Source organism: Phacochoerus africanus, chromosome 12, assembly GCF_016906955.1.
Source record: "Phacochoerus africanus isolate WHEZ1 chromosome 12, ROS_Pafr_v1, whole genome shotgun sequence".
Classification (NCBI taxonomy): domain Eukaryota; kingdom Metazoa; phylum Chordata; class Mammalia; order Artiodactyla; family Suidae; genus Phacochoerus; species Phacochoerus africanus.
The window spans coordinates 44,883,282-44,902,613 of record NC_062555.1 but is presented as its reverse complement, the minus strand read 5'-3'; the positions used below and the strand labels follow the sequence as shown (position 1 = coordinate 44,902,613).

Here is a 19,332-nt window from a genome sequence, read left to right as displayed (position 1 = left end):
GCTGGTGGCTACAGCTCTGATTCAACCCCTAGCCTGGAAACCTCCATATGCCATGGGAGCGGCTCAAGAAAAAGGCAAAAAGACAAAAAAAAAAAAAATTCACTCCTGAATTATGTAGAACTATGACAAAATTTATTTTCTTCCTTGCAGACAGTAAAGCACTTAAGGACACTAGAATTTAAGCCCTATGTGATATTTATAAAACCGCCATCAATAGAGCGTTTGAGGGAGACAAGAAAAAATGCAAAGATTATTTCAAGCAGAGATGACCAAGGTGCTGCAAAGCCCTTTACAGTAAGTATGATGCTGCTTTGCGGAACATGCGTAAGCAGCACTTAAAATCCTGTATGCAGGAGGGACTACCTTGGGAAGACTACACTAGATGAAGTTGTGATCCAAACATCCATGCAAGATAGACTTGTATTTAGGTACATACATTCTGGAATTAACTGCTTTTTGTGCTTCTGTGAATGGATCTTCATATTACATTGACTCAAAACCATTTCGTATGCTATTACGCATACTTATAAGAGATTTGTAGGCACACGTAAAAATCAGACCACTGAGTTTTCAACTAGCCTTCTTTTTTAAATTTTATTGAAATATAGTTGATTTACAGTGTTGTGTTAATTTATGCTATACACCAAAGTGATCAGTTGTGTATAGATATATTTTTTCATATTCTCTTCCGTTATGGTTTATCACCGGATATTGACTGTAGTTTCTTGTGCTCTACAGTAGGACCTTGTTGTTTATGCATTGTATATATACAGGTTTGCATCTGCTAAGCCCAAACTCCCAGTCCACCCCCACATCCCTCAACCACAAGGCTGTTCTCTAAGTGTGTTTCTGTTTTGTAGATTTGTTCATTTGTACCATATTTTAGATTCCACATAAAAGTGATATCATATGGTACTTGTCTCTTTCTAACTTCACTTTGTGTGATAATCTCTAGGTCTATCCATGTTGCTACAAATGGTACTGTTTTGTTCCTTTTTGTGATCAACTAGCCTTATTATTATTACTACTACTACTATTTCTTCTTTTTTAGCCATACTGGTGACATGTGGAAGTTCCTGGGCCAGTAATTGAATCTGAGCCCCAGCTGCAACCTATGCCACAGCTGCAGCAATGCCCAGTCCTGCACCCACTGTACTGGGCTGGGGATCAAACCTGTGCCTCCACAGCAACCCAGCTGCTGCAGTTGGATTCAGCTAGCTTTAGCTTTATTTTTAAAGGGAAAAACACCAAAGTTAGTTCCTATCACTCATTAATAGTCTAGACGAAAAATTTAGTAATTTTCCCTTTTGTCTCCTTGCATCAACTTCGTATTTAGCGTAGTAAAAGAAAAACCATCATTTTCGGTTGGTGTAAGGCAAGTAGACTTGTATTATTCAATAAGGATATTTGAAGTTAGTTAGAAATGGCAGCTGGGATACATCAGGGACTAGAATGACTTCTGGCAAGGCCTTTCATTGTTGTTCTTATTAACATGAAGATAATTTGTTCTACTTTGGGATTAAAAATAAGAAGCAAAGAAATGTAATGTCAAGAGCTCCTTTTCCCCTCCCTCTCTTAATGAATGACTCTTTAACCGTAGTCTATATTAATGTGTAAATGATGTGGCCGCCACATAGATTATGTTTTTGATTCCCAGTATTTGAGAAGTATCTGTTTTCTACAGTTTTGACAATGTACAACCATCCTGAGTAGATACTGTTATGATGTTAATTACTCAGGAACATCATATGTGAGTTGACATCATAGACATCACAGGTATAAAATTAAAACGTAAAATCTTTGTTGTTGTGACACTCACATGTGGATTCTGAAACAACTCCAGTATGTTGCAGTCTAAAGAATGATCATACTATTTATTAGAGTATTGTACTATTTAAAGGTTTCTCACTGAAGACAATAAATAACAGTCTTAAGATTTAACTCGCATTTATGTTCATAGTCCTGTTACATAAGCAATTAAATTTCTTCCTGGTTTCAAAAATGTATGTAATTAAAAAATTTTTTTTGAAAGGTGAGTGTGAAGGGCCCTGACCCACTTCTGCAGAGATGTATATAGAAGGACCTGGTATTAGTGTCCTTTTATAAGTGGATCCAATTCTGAAAAAGTGGTTTGTTATGCCTTCCTTGCTACGAATAAGCATGAACAGTGCAGTCAAAGCCTCAGAGTAAACTGTTCTTCTCTCCCTGTATCTATTTTAATACTGAAATATCCTTGCAGTGATAAGTGAGTGACTGATGAACCTCAAACTCGTAAGGTTGGACTCTTGTCAGAGCAGTTTAGTTACAAGCAAATCAGAGACAGTAGTAGACATTCAGGCTTACTGAAGATCTTGCAGTTAAAAAGGATCATTTTCTTTCATAGCTGAAGTGAAATAGTGAACACAAAACAGCAGCATTAGGTCAACCAGTTGTTTGCACTGATGCGAAGTAATGAAATTGCCTGTTTAATTTTTTAAAAATACTTCCTTTTGTAGGAAGAAGACTTTCAAGAAATGATTAAATCTGCCCAAATAATGGAAAATCAATATGGTCATCTTTTTGACAAAATTATAGTAAATGATGACCTCACCGCGGCATTCAATGAGCTAAAAATGACTTTCGACAAATTAGAGACAGACACCCACTGGGTTCCAGTGAGCTGGTTACATTCATAAGGAAGAGAAATTGCCATAATTTCCGTTTTGGTAGCGTGCACGACTGAATCAGTCACCCTGGTGGAGGTAGGGGTTTTTAATCTGTATCACTGTTATAGATGTAAAATCTTGGTTAAAATCAAATGTTGTTGTTTTTCTATCTTCTTACAGCCTCATTTCAAACATAGTGTTTGAGTAAGATCCAAGATCAAAATTTGCACAGTACTGTATTCTGAGCAGAGCTTTGGACCTTCGGGTTGTCTTGAATATGTATCTGTTTCCAAGGTGAGGAGGGACTTTTTAGAGAGACAGAGCTAAAGAATATATATGGGAGTTCAGCGCTTCAGCTGGTCTCAGACCCAGTCACTGGCATTGGGTTGCATGTTCGCTGCTGATTGTTAACTCTGTAGCCTTGAGCAGCTCCAGTCAAGCCCTCTTTGCTGTCTTTGGGGTGGATTATACTTTTCTAAAAGTGCAACCTTCTCCTTATTGAGACACAATCAATTCACAGGGTGTGCATTTCAGAATCTTTCTTTAAAGGAGTTCCTGCAAATTTGCCTTAGTGAGTGGCCTTTGTGTCATAGCTTGAGACGGTCTTGTGAGCGCATGTATCAGTGACTCAACAAATGGTTAATAAGAGAAGGTGGACTTTTAAAAAACTATTACATAGGAAACCAAAAACCTTTCCGTATGGCTTTATCTTAGTAAGAATGGTGATATCTTGGTGCAAGTAGTGATGATGAAAGACATTTTTATTTGTAAATCCTCAGACATTTCTGGAATCCCCAGAAATTCTGGAACCAGTTATCTGGCTATGGATTTTTCTCACTAAATTAGAAGGATGATTCTTATTCTAAAAGGAGCTTCTCCATGTTACTGATACAGTTTAAGGAAATGGGATCATTTTTCAAATATGTGCAGCTGACCACCATATATTTAAATTGCCCTGTAAGATGTATTTTAGAAAACTTGGTATGTAAAGTTAACTTATTTGTCATCGAAATATTTCTTAATACTGGCCAGATACCACCCTAATCTTGCCATTTTTAAAGAAACTTGAGAAAGATTCTTATATTGTAAATATTTAGGTGGGATCTCTCATTTTCCTTTGATACTACTGATCTTTGGCGAGTAAATTAAACACCAGAAACGTCCATTCGTTGTGTAAGAGAAATGTTCTCCCATTCTTGAATGCAGTAAGACCCTGCCAGTCAAAAATCATTGCATCTGTGACTTTCAAACAGGAAAAAAAAAAGATTTATTTTTTGTTGATTTGTAAAGAGAGTTTAGATGTCCTGTTTAAGGAAAAATAGAATGTAGTAACATTTTATATATTTATGAAATAGCTGAAAGGCATATTTTTTTAATAATCAAAGGGGATATTCATAAAATAAATGGTATGGAACAGTGTCGAAATTTAAAATAGTAGTTTTATAAGTCAAGGTCGACATTCCATGTAAATATTTGACCTTTATCTGTACGCAGATCCACAGGTGTGTCTTGGGTGCCCAGTGCATTTCATAGCATGATTCACTGGATTTCCTTCAGACATGTCCTATTTCACATCTTGATACACACAGCAAAATAGGGAGATAACCAGACAAGGTTACTTAACAACATAATCCACGTAGGAGATTCTAAGCTAATTAAGTAGTAGTAAGCAGTGTCGTTTAAAAAGGGGTTGGGAGGGTTGCCAGATCTGATACTGAAGCCACACTTTAAAGCGGTGTGGCTGGTCTAAGAAAATACAAACCTTCCTTAGATGGTTTGGGTGGAATAGACTCTGAATCCTGACTGAAATTTCCGATAAATCCAGACTTCCTATGCAAAGAGTAATAGGAAATGACTTATAATTTAGGCAGTCCGAATTCTTTGTTCCAAACTAGTCCACGGTTTGTTTTTGCTTTGGTTGTTTTTTTTTTTTTTTTTTTTTTTCCATTTGCAGCTCATTGTCTCAATTCTTTACTGTGGGCATAGAAGTTATATAGAGTGGTGGAAACGGTGTCCTTTTTGGTGGCGGTGGTGATGGAGGTGTTATAAAAATGTAATTGTCCACCCGTTCTCCATTTTTACACTAGAGCTGAACAGTAATTTTTAAAATAATGAAAAGGGGCACTTTGGCAATATGAGAAATCTTTTATCAGGGAATATACATATATAGTCTTGCAAGTGATGTTGACACGGCCACTTTAATGCTCAGAAAGAGATGCGGTTAAAAATTTCAAAAGGCAGGGCCTAGTCAAGGGTTTGTTGATAAATGTTGCAGAGGGCCCTTGATTCTGTACTTGATTCTACATACTGACTTCTCTTTCTAGCAGGAGGGGGCTAGTTCTTTAGGCAGCCTGCTCCCAAGACAGTGTCAGCACTATTTGAAAAAATAGGAGTATTTATTTTTTTAAGTCCATATATTTGGAAATCCAAGATCAAGAAGATAAGTCTATATTCCCATCATTAACAAAGGAGAATTTTTTTTTAAAAGGTGAAATTGAAATACAATTTCTTACCATTATTTTACTTACCAATACAGATGTTATCGATATCTTTAAGGCTGGCTTTCCCGGTGTTGTGTAATGACTGAGTGTATCTAAATTGTAATAATTTAAAATGGACAAACATGTAAAACAAAACTGTTGTTAAAAGATTCCTAAGGATATAGATTTTTATTATTTATTTTCTTTTTGACTAGGAAGAGTTTATAAATAAATGTCATGGAAAACCTTTGATCTTAATAAAGTATCTTCAAATTATGTGTGTACATACTTGAAAATTGTCCTTGCACTTGGTATCTGCGACACAGTTTCCAACAGGAGAACAAATTCTGTTTTTTACCGACACCAAGTGATTGATTTGAACTTGCTATGTTAGACATTAAATTTTGGAGTTCCCACTGTGGCTCAGTGGGTTAAGAACCCGACATAGTCTCCGTGACAATGGGGGTTTGACCCCTGGCCTTGCTCATTGGGTTAAGGATCTGGCATTGCCGCAAGCTGTGGCATAGTTTGCAGATGCGGCTCGGATCTGGTGTTGCTGTGGCGTGGGTGGTAGCTGCAGCTCCCATCTGACCCCCAGGCTGGAAACTTCCACATGCTGCAGGTACAGCATTAAAATGAAAGAAAAATAATTTCATATTTGTTTCAAACATGAATGGGTTTCATCAAGGTTGTCGGAGAGATGAATTCGCTAGAGAGGAGGGTGGCTGATCCTGGCGTCCATGGTGGGAACACCACCTCCCGACCCCCCTCAGCCCCTACAACCCTCCCCATCAGGAAGCCTTCCCCACCTCCTCACCCAGGATCCAGCTAGGCCAAGCTAAACTTTTTCAGCTGTGCCTCTGAGGACACACTGCCACCTGCTTATCCAGACAAGCTAGTTGTAATTAACATTGGCCTTGCTCCAGCAGTTGAGCCAATGAGCCCGGCTCTGCTTCCGCTGAGAGACTGTAGGAAGTAATAGGAGCAGCCAGAATTGTTGAGTTCAGTTTCTGGCTTTGCCTAGTCCTACTTTTACAACCTCATTTAGTCTCACTGGTCACTCATTTTTCTCCTCAGAAAAAAAAGGAGATAATAATAGGGCTTATTACCTCATAGGATTGTTGTGGGCATGAAATGAAAGCATGGATCCACATAAAGTGCTTGGAACAAAACCTGGGATAGACGTATTCAATAATCATGAGCTCAGGTTTTTTAATACTCACTCTCACATCACAATTTAAAAGTAGCTGGAGTTCCTGCTATGGCGAAGTTGGTTAATGATCCGGCCTGTCTCTGTGGGGGTACTGGTTCAACTCTTGGCCTGGAAAAAAATTTTTTTTAATTTTTAAGTTAAAAACAAAAAATAAGTTCACGTCATGGCTAATCAGTAACGAACCTGACTAGTATCCATGAGGTCTCGGGTTCATTCCCTGGCCTCACTCAGTGGGTCAGGGATCCGGTGTTGCCATGAACTGTGGTGTAGGTCACAGACGTGGCTCGGATCTGGCATTGCTGTGGCTGTGGTGTAGGCCGGCAGCTATAGCCCCAATAAGACCCCTAGACTGGGGACCTCCATATGCTGTGTGTGCAGCCCTGAAGACAAAAAAACAAATCAGACTATTTATTTATTTATTTGCTTTTTTTTTTTTTAGGGCCTCACCCTCGGCATATGGACGTTCCCAGGCTAGGGGTCTAAGCGGAGCTGCAGCTGCTGGCCTGTGCCACAGCCACAGCAATGCCAGATCTGAGCCTCATCGGCAACCTACACCACAGCTCATGGCAACACAGATCCTTAACCCACTGAGCGAGGCCAGGGATCAAACCTGCAACCTCACGGTTCCTAGTTGGATTCATTTCTGCCGCACCACAATGGGAACTCCTGAAATCAGTATTTTGAAAAGAGACCTGCACCCCTATGTTCACTGCAACACGGCTCACAAGATCCAAGATAAGGAAACAAGTTTCCATCAACACATGGACGGATAAAGGATGGGGAAATACACACACACACTCATATGCGTGCGCACACCCAAAGAAATATCATCCAACAATTAGGAATAAGGAAATTCCGCCTTGGAGGACAACATGTTATACCTTGAGGGCATATGCTAAATAAGTCAAAGGAAGAAAAATAGCTATATGCTCTCACTTATATGTGGAATCTTAAAAAAGTCATAGAAAGTAGAATGCAGTCACCAGGGTTGGAGGGGAAAGGGGAGACACTGGGCAAAGGGTACAAATTGCCAGTTAGAAGATGAGTAAGTTCTGGGGACCTCTGGTACAGCCTGGTAACTAAAGTTAACAATACTGTATTGCATACTTGAAAGTTGCTAAAAGAAATCTTAAATGTTGCCCACACACACACACAGAGAAATGTAATTATGTGAGGTGACGGGAGTGTTAAATAAACTTACGGTGATTCTCATTTCACCATACACACATATATCCAATCATCACATTGTCTACCTTAAGCTTTCACAATGTTATGTTAATTATATCTCAAGAAAACAGGAAAAACATGTTCTGTTTAAAATGTTACCATTAGGCTGTTTACTTGCTGCTGAAAGCACCCCCCGTGGAAAGCCATGTCTGGAGTTCCAGTCATGGCTCAGCGGTAATGAACCCAACCAGTATCCATGAGGGTGTGGGTTTGATCCCTGGCCCCGCTCAGTGGGTTAAGGATCTGGCTTTGCTGTGAGCTGTGGTGTAGGTCACAGACGTGGCTCATATACCTAGTAGCTGTGGCCGGCAGCTGTGGCTGGCAGCTTTGGCTGGCAGCTGTGGCTCTGATTCAGTCTCTAGTCTGGGAACTTCCACATGCCATGGGTGCAGGCCTAAAAAGACAAAAAAAAAAAAAAGCCATGTCCTGCAACAACTCAGGCCACTCCTAGTACTTACTTTCACTTACTAAAGGTGGTCTTTTTGCTGTCCTGTCCTGTGCCCTTCAGTGATACAAGGAATTTTAAAACATTCTGGCACCTACTGAGTAAACTAAAGCAAGAGACTCCATTTAAATTTTATTTTTCTTGGGTTCACTTTTCATTTCTTCACCATATGGATAAAATTTAAATTTGGAGAAACTTGTTCTTATGTTTTTGGATTTACGAATTGATTGTGGTTGTGAGTCTACTATTTTGAATGAAGTTAATACCTCTTTGTTTAATTTGACTTGGGCTCTAGTAATATCTTAAGGTTCCATTTGTTGAGGCCCTTCTCTGCGCCAGGCACTCTGCTAGTTAGTAGGAGATGAGCTGTTTGTGATCATTGGCTCCACTTCAACAAAGAAAAGACCTAAATAGAACGATATTTAAATAACAGGGCCACAAAACAATACAATAATGGTAAACGTTAATGAAGAGCTATACAGCATAAAGTCATAACTTAGGAAAATATATTGCTGTTAGGAACCTAGAAAATACCAAAACACTGAGGATGAAAGAAAGAAGAAATACAAATGTACTTAAATATGAGTTAATTTTTTTTTCTTTTTAGGGCTGCCCCTGCGCCATATGGAGGTTCTCAGGCTAGGGGTCGAATTGGAGCTGTTGCTGCCAGCCTACACCACAGCCACAGCAATGCCAAATCCAAGCCATGTCTGCAGCCTACACCACAGCTCACAGCAAAGCCAGATCCTTAACCCATTGAGCGAGGCCAGGGATTGAACCTGCAACCTTATGGTTCCTAGTTGGATTCGTTTCTGCTAAGCCATGATGGCAAGTCCAGTTAAAATTTTAAAAGTATTTGAAGGCAATCACCTGTGGAATTAAAAGTAAATACAATGCAAATGGATCTCTTATTACAGATTTAAATGGCATAAACTCATGTAAACTATTTTAAATAGTCTTAAGACTATTTTTCAGCTATATCAAAAATGGATATCAACTATATGCTTTGAGAAGGTTAAGATTTAAAGTAAGAAGATTGACAAAAACAGGCCAGGCAGATGCAAATAAAAAGCAGAGGGCACAATAACAATAGCAAAATTGAGTCCAGTTATTTATTAGTTGGGTCAATAAATCATTCTTTACTAATCTGTGGTATAAGACACAAAAGGTTCATCTAACTTAGATACAGAATAAAACTGAGTAGTCAATAAAATCACATTATTTGATAATCTTTAAAATACTTGGACCTTGAAGAAAAATGCTTATAGAAGGTTCATATATCACAATTCCTCAGGCTGATCACATAGCCATGGAAAGAATGCTTTTTCCTGCAAACCAAGAGCATTTCCTGCAAACCTCCTATCAAGAGCCACATGAAGCACTTAAAAAACCCAGTCCTGAAGCAGGCCACAAAAAAAAGCCTCATTGAATTCTAAAATACTGAAATATTTCAAATTACCTCTAATGACCAAAGTCCAATAGAATTATAAACAAATAACAAGCAGACACCAAAAAAAAGACCTCCTAGAAAAACTCAACAAATTTTTGAAAGTATTCTGATCATGGAGGAACTAAAAATAACACTGCAGATTATTCGGCAAACAACGATATGACTATCAGACTGTGGCATAGGACTAAAACTGAGCTCAGGAAAACTTGTTGCCTTAAAAGCTTTTCAAAGGAAAAAAAATAAATAAACACTGGCTCAAGCAACTTGGGAAAGAATAACATGAGTGGTATTTTGGCTAGGTTATAATACACACTGATTTTTCCAGGAATGTGCTACCATGTAAATCAAAAGAAGACTGTACTTCATTTTTTCAGAAATTTACAAGAGTTTTTCCTTATTTTGGAACATCAAGTCACTAATGGCAGCACTACTCCTGGTGTCAGTATCCAGCTCTGGGTGTCGAGGGCACACACGCCATGCCTAGATTACTATTGTCTTTGAGGAACTGCTACTTGAGTATTTACATCTCAAACTGTGTATTATTCTACTTTTTTTGTTGCCGCACTTGTGGCATACAGAGGTTCCCAGGCTGCTTGCCTACGCCACAGCCACTACAATGTAGGATCTGAACCACGTCTGCAACCTACACCACAGCTCATGGCAATGCCGGATCCTTAACCCATTGAGAGAGGCCAGGGATATTGAACCTGCGTCCTCATGGATGCTAGTCAGATTCGTTAGCCACTGAGCTACAATGGGAACTCCTCATTTTACTTTTGCTTTCCTTTTTTTTCTCCCTTACATTAATTACAATGGGATTTCTTTCTAGTTGTACAGATGACACTATAGCTATGGATTTCATTTCAGGAGAGCAAAAGGGACATCAAAAAATCTCTTATAAGAGAAAGACAAATGCCATATGATATGACATATCTGGAATCTAATATATGGCACAAATGAACCTTTCCACAGAAAAGAAACTCATGGACTTGGAGAACAGAACTTGGTTACCAAGGGGGAGGGGAAGGGAGTAGGATGGACTAGGAGTCTGGGGTTAATAGATGCAAACTATTGCATTTAGAGTAGATAAACAATGAGATCCTGCTGTACAGCCCAAGGAACTATATCTAGTCAATTATGATGGAACATGATGGAGGATAATGTGAAAAAAGAATGTATACATATGTGTGACTGGGTCACTATGCTGTACAGTAGAAACTATAGCTTCACAGGTGAATTCTATCAAACATTTAGAGAAGAGCTAACACCTATCCTTCTGAAACTATTCCAAAAAATTGCAGAGGAAGGAACACTCCCAAACTCAATCTATGAGGCCACTGTCACTACCAAAACCAGACAAAGATATCACAAGAAAAAAGAAAATTTCAAGCCATTATCACTGATGAGCATAGATGCAAAAATCCTCAACAAAATATTAGAAAACTGAATCCAACAATACATTAAAAGGATTGTACACCATGATCAAGTGGGATTTATCCCAGGGATGCAAGGATTTTCAATATCCACAAATCAATCACCGCATTAACAAACTAAAGAATAAAAACCATATAATCCTCTCAATAGATGCAGAAAAAAACCTTTGACAAAATCCAACACCCATTTCTTTCTTTCTTTTTTTTTTTTTTTTTTGTCTTTTGTCTTTTTAGGGCCTCACCCATGGCAGATGGAGGTTCCCAGGCTAGGGGTCGGATTGGAGGTGTAGCCACCAGCCTACGCCACAACCACAGCAACACAGGATTGAGCTGCATCTGTGACCTACACCACAGCTCATGGCAATGCCAGATCCTTAACCCACTAAGTGAGGCCAGGGATCAAACCCATGTCCTCATGGTTGCTAGTCAGGTTCATTAACCACTGAGCCATGATGAGAACTCCTCCAACACCCATTTCTGATTAAAAACAAAACAAAACAAAAACCCTCCAGATAGTGGGCATAGACAGAACCTGCCTCAACATTAAAAAAGGCTATATATGATAAACCCATAGTTAACATCATTCTCAATGGTGAAAAGCTGAAAAAATTCCAGCTAAGATCAGGAAGAAGACAAGGATGTCCACTTTCACCACTACTATTCAACATAGTTTTGGAAGTCCTAGCCACAGCAGTCTGAGAAGAAAAAGAAATAAAAGGAATCCAGATTGGAAAGGAAGAAGTAAAACTATTACTATTTTCAGATGACAGAGTACTATACCTAGAAAATCCTAAAGACACTACCAGAAAACTGTTAGAGCTCATCAATGAATTTGGTAAAGTTGCAGGATACAAAATTAATACACAGAAATTGATTGCATTTCTATATGTTAACAATGAAGGGTATGAGAGAGAAATTAGGGAAATAATCCCCTTTACCATCACATCACAAAGAATAAAATACCTAGGAATACACCTACCTAAAGAGACAAAAGACCTGTACTCTGAAAACTATAAGATGCTGATGAAAGAAATCAAAGATGACACAAACAGATGGAAAGACATACCATGCTCTTGGATTGGAAGAATCAATATTGTCAAAGCAACTATACTACCCAAGGCAATATAAAGATTCAATGCAATCCCCATCAAATTACCAAGGACATTTTTCACAGAACTAGAAAGAAATATTTTAAAGTTTGTTTGGAAGCACAAAAGACCCATAATAGCCAAAGACATACTGAGGAAAGAAAAATGGAGCTGTAAGAATCAGGCTCCCTGACCTCTGACTATATGGCAAAGCTACAGTCATCAAAACCATATGGTACTAGCACAAAAACCAGAAATCTAGATCAGCAGAACAGGACAGAAAGCCCAGAATTAAACCCATCCACCTACAGTCAACTAATCTATGACAAAGGAGGCAAGAATACACAATGGAGAAAAGACAGTCCTTTCAATAAGTGGTTCTGGGAAACTGGACAGCTACATGTAAAAAAAAGAAATTAGAACACATCCTAACACTACACACAAAAATAAACTCAAAATGGATTAAAGACCTAAATATAAGACTGGATACTATAAAACTCTTAGAGAAAAACTCTTTGACATAACCCTAGCAATATCTTCTCAGACCCACCTCCAAGAGTAATGACAATAAAAAACAAAAATAAACAAATGGGACTTAATTAAACTTAAAAGTTTCTGCATAGCAAAGGAAACCCTAAACGAAACAAAAAGCCCACAGAATGGGACAAAATATTTGCAAATGAAGAGACTGACAAGGGATTAATCTCCAAAATTTATAAACACCTCAATACCAAAAAAAAAAAAACCCATCAAAAGATGGGAAGAAGATATAAACAGACAATTCTCCAAAGAAGACATATAGTTTGCCAAAAAAAAGATGAAGTTGTTAAACATAACTAATTATTAGAGAAATGCAAATCAAAACCACTATGAGGTACCACTACCTTACACCAACAAGAATGGCCATCATCAAAAAGTCTACAAACAATAAATGCTGGAGAGGATGTGGAGAAAAAGGAACCCTTATTACACTGTTGGTGAGAATGTAAATTGGTACAACCATTATGGAAAACAGTATGGAGATTCCTCAAAAAAACTAAAAATGGAATTTCCATTTGAAGAGTTCCCATCATGGTGCAGTGGAAAGGAATCTGACTAGGAACCATGAAGTTGCAGGTTCAATCCCTGGCCTCGCTCAGTGGGTTAAAGATGTGGCGTTGCCATGAACTGTGGTGTAGGTCACAGACTTGGCTCAGATCTGGCGTGGCTATGGCTCTGGCAAAGGCCGACAGCAACAACTCCAATTCAACCCCTAGAATGGGAACCTCCATGTGCTGCAGGTGCGACCCTAGAAAAGACAAAAAGACAAACAAAAACCAGACAAAAACAAAAGCGCAATAAAAAGATTGATGAAACCAAGACCAGGTTTTTTGCAAAGATAAACAGAATTGATAAGCCTTTAGGCAGGAACATCAAGAAAAAAAGAGAAAGGACCCAAACAAATGAAGTAACAAATGAAATAGGAGAAATAACAACCAATACCACAGAGATACAAAAAAATCACAAGAGAATACTTTGAGAAGTTATATGCAACAAATTGGACAACCTAGAAGAAACTGACAAATTCTTAGAAACATATGAACTTCCAGACCCAATAAAGACGAAAGAGACCATCTGAAGAGACTGATCACAAGTGAAGTTGAATTCACCCTGGAGAATTCTCCCAAACATAAAGAACTAATACCTGTATTTCTCAAACTATTCCAAAAAAATAGAAGAGAACAGAACACTTCCAAATTTATTCTACAAGGCCACCATTGCCCTGTTACCAAAACCAGACAAAGATACAACAACAAAAAAGAAAAAAGAAAGAAAGAAAATAAGAAAATTACAGACCAGTATCTCTTACAAATATAGAAGGGAAAAAAAATCCTTAACAAAATATTAGCAAAACTAATTCAACAATATATAAAAGGGTCATACCCCATGACTGAGTGGGATTTATTCCTGGAATACAAGAATAGTTCAATGTCTGGAAATCAATCAATGTGATACACCTCATTAACAAACTGAAGAATAAAATCATATGATCACCTTAACAGATGCAGAAAAAGCTTTTTACAAAATTCAACATCCAATTATGATTAAAATTCTCAAGAAAGTGGCTATAGAGTGAACATAGTCCAACATAATAAAGGTCATATATGGCAAGCCCATTGCTAACATCTTACTCAATGGTGAAAAGCTGAAAGCATTTCGTCTAAGATCAGGAAAAAGACAAGGATGCCCACTCTCACCATTTCTACTTAACATAGTATTGGAAATCCTAGCCATAGCAACCAGACAAGGAAAAAAATACATCCGAATTGAAAGGGAAGAAGTAAAACTGTCACTATTTTCAGATGGCATGATACTATACATAGTATGATACTATATATCGAAAACTCAAGTCTCCACTGAAAATCTATTAGAACTAATAATTCAGTAAATTTGTAGAATAAAAGTTTAACATATAGGAATATGCTATTTTCTACACACTGTTAGTGAACTATTAGAAAACAAGAAAAGTCCCCTTTAAAGCTGCATCAAGGAGTTCCCACTGTGGCTCAGTGGGTTAAGAACCTGAAATACTGTCTATGAGAATGCAGGTTTGATCCCTAGCCTTGCTCAGTGTGTTAAGGATCTGGCTTTGTTGTAAGCTGCTGCAGTAAGAGTCAGAGATGCAGATCGGATCCAGTTTTGCTGTGCTGGGGCATAGCCTGGCCCATAGACAACCTAATGAATGGGAAAATATTTGCAAATGATATGACTGATAAGGGGTTAATATCCAAAATACATAAATAGCTCATACAATTCAATATTTTAAAAAAACCCACTTAAAAGATGGGCAGAAGACCTGAATAGAAAATTTTACAAATTAGATGGACAACAGGCACATGGAAAGATGCTCAACACTGCAAATCATCAGAGAAATACAAACCAAAACCACAATCAGATTTCATCTCATGCCTGTTAGAATGGTTGTCATCAAAAAGAACATAAATAACAAATATTGATAGGATATGGAGAAAAGGGAACCCTAGTATACATAGTAGCCACTGTGGAAAACAGTACAGAGGTTCTTCAAAACACTAAAAATTAAGAGCTACCATATGATTCAGCAATTCCACTCTTGGGTATATCTCCAAAGAAAATGAAAATACTTGAATTAGCATTTTTTTAATTAAAAGATAATATGAGAAAAAGAATGTATATATATGCATGACTGGGTCATTTTTCTGTACAGCAGAAATTGATAGAATAATGCAAATCAATCATAATAGAAAAAATAAAAACCTTAAAAAAAGATACATACATCCAAATGTTCATAGAAGCATTATTCATAATAGCTAAGATATTAAAGCAACCTACATGTCCATCAAGAGGTGAAAGGATAAAAATGTGGTATATACATACAAAGGAATATCGCTCAACCATAAAAATAATGAAATTCTGCCACTGATGGACCTAGAGGGTAATATGCTTAGTGAAATAAGCCAGACAAAGAGTCAAATACTTTGTTATCATTTGTACAAGGAATCTAAAAAGTAAAATATATGACCAATAGCAAAACAGAAATCAACACACAGGTATAGAGAACAAGCTGGTTGTTACTAGAGGGGAGAGGAAGGAGGTGAAAGGCAGGATGGGGGCAGAGGATTGTACAAAATGGATACGCTACAGAGATGTGTTGTTGGCACAGGGAAATATAGCCATTATTTTGTGGTGATTTAATTTATTTTATTTTTTTACTTTTTAGGGCCACATGTGCAGCACATGGAAGTTTCCAGGCTAGGGGTCTAATTGGAGATACAGCCGCTGGCCTATGCCACAGCCACAGCAATGCCAGATCCGAGCTACATCTGCGACCTACACCATAGCTCACAGCAACACAGGATTCTTAACCCACTGAGCGAGGCCATGGATCAAACCCGCATCCTCATGGATCCTAGTCAGGTTCATTAACCACTGAGCCATGAAGGGAACTCCCATTTTGTAGTGATTTTAAGTGGAGTATAAGCTATAAAAATGTTGAATCACTATATCATATATCTGAAACTATTAGGATGTAAATCAACTACACTTTAATTAAAAAAAAAAAAAAGAAAGTAGATCCAAGAGATTCACTATCCACCTGGTAGAATTTCTTATTAGGAGAAAATTAAGCCAACAACATAAAATAAACAATATGTTTTCCTAAATTGAAGATGGAATCAATTTAAAGTTCTGAATACTTTTTCCATAAATTTGTGAACTTCACCAATAGAAAGAGTCCCATAACATGATAGAGAGTCTGGAAGAGAGAGAGAGAGAGAGCATGATTACCTAGAAGGAAATGAAAATATGCTGGACATCCAATGTGTTATCTACAATAGGATATTAGTTAAAGGCACAACACGCACTGAAGGGAAATGAACACAAGCCAAGAGTTCTGTAACCAGCTAGACTATCACTCAAGAGTGGCAATAAAACAGAACTCACTTAGGCATACAAGGACTTCGTCATTTTTGTCACCCTTATATTCTTCCTGCAAGACAAGACTCAAAGATGCACTCCCATAATGAAGATTAATTTATGAAAGAGGAAGGGGTGAATAAAACCAATAGTGGTAAGTAAAAGAATCAACAAAACTTAAGACAATAATAAGTTAAAAGAATTTGGATTTAAATCACTGCTATACCATGTCTTAGCTATGTTACCTCATTCAAATTACTCATCTTTCCCTCACCTTCATTTCCATATCTATAAAGCAGAAGTAATAATAATAGGATGTCCCAGTAGGGTTTGTTGAGATGCTCTGCATAAAGCCCCTAGCACGGTATTTGTGTCTGGTTAATGTTCAATAGATATTAGCTATTACTTTATACTAGTGGGCTTCAAATTGCTAATACATTTTTGGAGGGCAATTTTGCAGTTCTCTCAAAATTTAATATACACTTGGCCCTAGACCAAACAGTCTCATTTGAACACTCCTATTTGTATATGAATGTCAAATGCAGTATAATTTTTTTTTTCTTTTTAGGACCCCAGGCTAGGGGTCAAATCAGAGCTACAGTCACCAGCCTATACCACATCCACAGCTAGATCTGAGCTGTGTCTGTGATCTACACCACAGATCGTGGCAACGCTGGATTGTTAACCCACTGAGCGAGGCCAGGGATCAAACCCGTATCCTCATGGATACTAGTCAGGTTCAATTCTGCTGAGCCACAACAGGAATTCCTCAAAGACAGTAGAATTGATTGTAGAAAAATTATAATCAATCCTACTATTATCACTAGGAAAATGATATACAATGGTAAATATAGTTTATACTTGCTACTGTTGTAAAACATGAGGTGACTTTTTCCATACTACTTTATTGTAGTGTAGCGACAATATACCACTACACATATCCATCTGTGTATCTACTGGCCTGAAAGGACGTTACATTCTTGTATGTCAAATTATGTAAATGAAATGGAATGAAAGGTCCAAAGTGGCTGTTGGCATAGTCTACTTGGGGACAGTGGCCATACTGAGAAGTCTCACTTTTTAGTCCATAACTTTTTATATCATTTGAATTTCTTTCAGCATGTTCTGCTTTTATAGTTCAACTTTTTAAAAAAAAAAAAAAGAATAAGGGCCTCTGGGATATCATACCTCAATTTGGGTTACAATATATTCCAAAAGTTCTTTATTTTGTAGAAAGTGTGTCTTGACATAGAATCGAGTGTGCAAAGTATGACAGATTGCACCTCTCTGCCCTCATTAGAAACGTGGGAAGCTAATCTGTGCCCCACCGTGTTCTCCCGATTCCCTTTTTCCTTATTCCTCACATTCTATCCACCAAGGCAGTGTTTTTGCAGTTTCCATCTTTCCCCATTTATGTTCTTGGTCCCTGGATAATCTCATTCATCCCTGTGGCTGCACCTACTGGAAAGCGGGACAAGTACTCACATGTGTCAGGCATGTATTTTTGATCTAGGAACTTACAAGTTTCTTCACTCACTACTCAAAACAATCAGAAAGAAAGTGCTATCCTCATTCTACACATAAGGGAGAAGTAACAGCCCAAGAAACTTGCCCAGGATTACACAGCCAGTATACGGGAGACACAGCTTTTTTTTTTTTTTTTTTTTTTTTGTCTTTTTAGGGTCATACCTGAGGCATATGCAAGTTGTCAGGCTAGGGGTTCGATCGGAGCTGTAGCCACCAGCCTACACCACAGCCTCAGCAACACGGGATCTGAGCCATGTCTGCAACCTACACCACAGCTCACAGCAGCGCTGGATCCTTATCCCACTGAGCGAGGCTGAGGATTGAGCCTGCATCCTCATGGATGCTAGTCGGGTTTGTTACTACTGAGCCATGACAGGAACTCCTAGATACAGCTTTTAAAGTTTGAGTTGCCTGCTGCTAAAGCCACATTTTACTAGCTTCTAAACCATACTGTCTTCTATACATGTAATCACACTAGTTGTTCACATGTTCAGGCATAATACTTAGTCATTCTGTGCCTTGGCTTTCTCATCTATAAAATATTGATAATAATAATAATGCCTGCCTGACTGGATTGTTATTGGAGAAGAGAGGATCCTGATATAACTAAACCTTTTCTTCATTCATCATGTAGAGATGAGAAGGCAGGAGGCAGACAATTTTAAGGATAAATAACTATTAACTGAGTTGATAATTGTGAGCATGCCCAGAATTGTGCTTAGCATATAACGAGTGTTATATAGGTTTTTATTTTTCCCTTGAGTTCTAGACCCTCATTTTCAACTGAATTTGATTCCCTTGATTAACTCTCAAGCGGAAAAATATACCTTTTAGTTTTATCTCGATATCTTTCTTTCCTTCCTTCCTTTTGTTTTATTTTATTTTATTTTTTTAGGGCCGCTCCCATGGCATATAGAGGTTTCCAGGCTAGTGGGTCGAACAGGAGCTACAGCGGCCAGCCTACACCACAGCTCATGGCAACACTGGATCCTTAACCCATTGAGCAAGGCTAGGGATTGAACCTCCATCCTCATGGATGTTAGTTCGATTCATTTCCGCTGAGCCATGATGGGAACTCCAGAGATGTTTCTTCTTAACCTCATGGCACTATTCTAATAATCCCGAGAAGCCTCTTCTGCAGTCTGGCCCTGGTGTGATTCATCCATGATATTTCCCCTGGAATGATTTTTCTAAAACTTAAGTTTGATTATGATAGTCTCTTGCTTAAATCTGTTCTGTGTCTTGCAACTCAATAATAAAAAAAAATGGTCAAAAGATTTGAACAGATACTTCACAAAAGAAAAAATTATGGGCAATAAGTATATAAAAAGGTGCTCAATATCATTTGTCAACAGGGAAATGCAAACTGAAACCACAATGAGACACCACT

The 19,332-nt window shown here is 38.0% G+C and overlaps 1 protein-coding gene and 1 long non-coding RNA gene across 5 annotated transcripts in view; one reads left to right on the top strand and one right to left on the bottom strand.

The window, feature by feature from the left end:
• MPP7 (MAGUK p55 scaffold protein 7) overlaps positions 1-5,401 on the top strand; it is a 270,754-nt gene extending 265,353 nt beyond the window's left edge. For both annotated transcript variants that reach the window (XM_047755185.1, XM_047755186.1), the window contains exons 16-17: positions 151-294; positions 2,496-5,401. In XM_047755185.1, the coding sequence (XP_047611141.1) occupies positions 151-294; positions 2,496-2,675 (324 nt within the window). In that variant the 3' untranslated portion in view covers positions 2,676-5,401. The remainder of the gene's footprint in view (positions 1-150; positions 295-2,495) is intronic.
• LOC125112777 (uncharacterized) overlaps positions 1-19,332 on the bottom strand; it is a 78,151-nt gene that overhangs the window by 1,831 nt on the left and 56,988 nt on the right. For all 3 annotated transcript variants that reach the window (XR_007131248.1, XR_007131249.1, XR_007131250.1), the window contains exons 2-3: positions 6,349-6,446; positions 5,174-5,238 (exon numbers count right to left, since the gene is read on the bottom strand). This is a non-coding gene — a long non-coding RNA (uncharacterized LOC125112777). The remainder of the gene's footprint in view (positions 1-5,173; positions 5,239-6,348; positions 6,447-19,332) is intronic.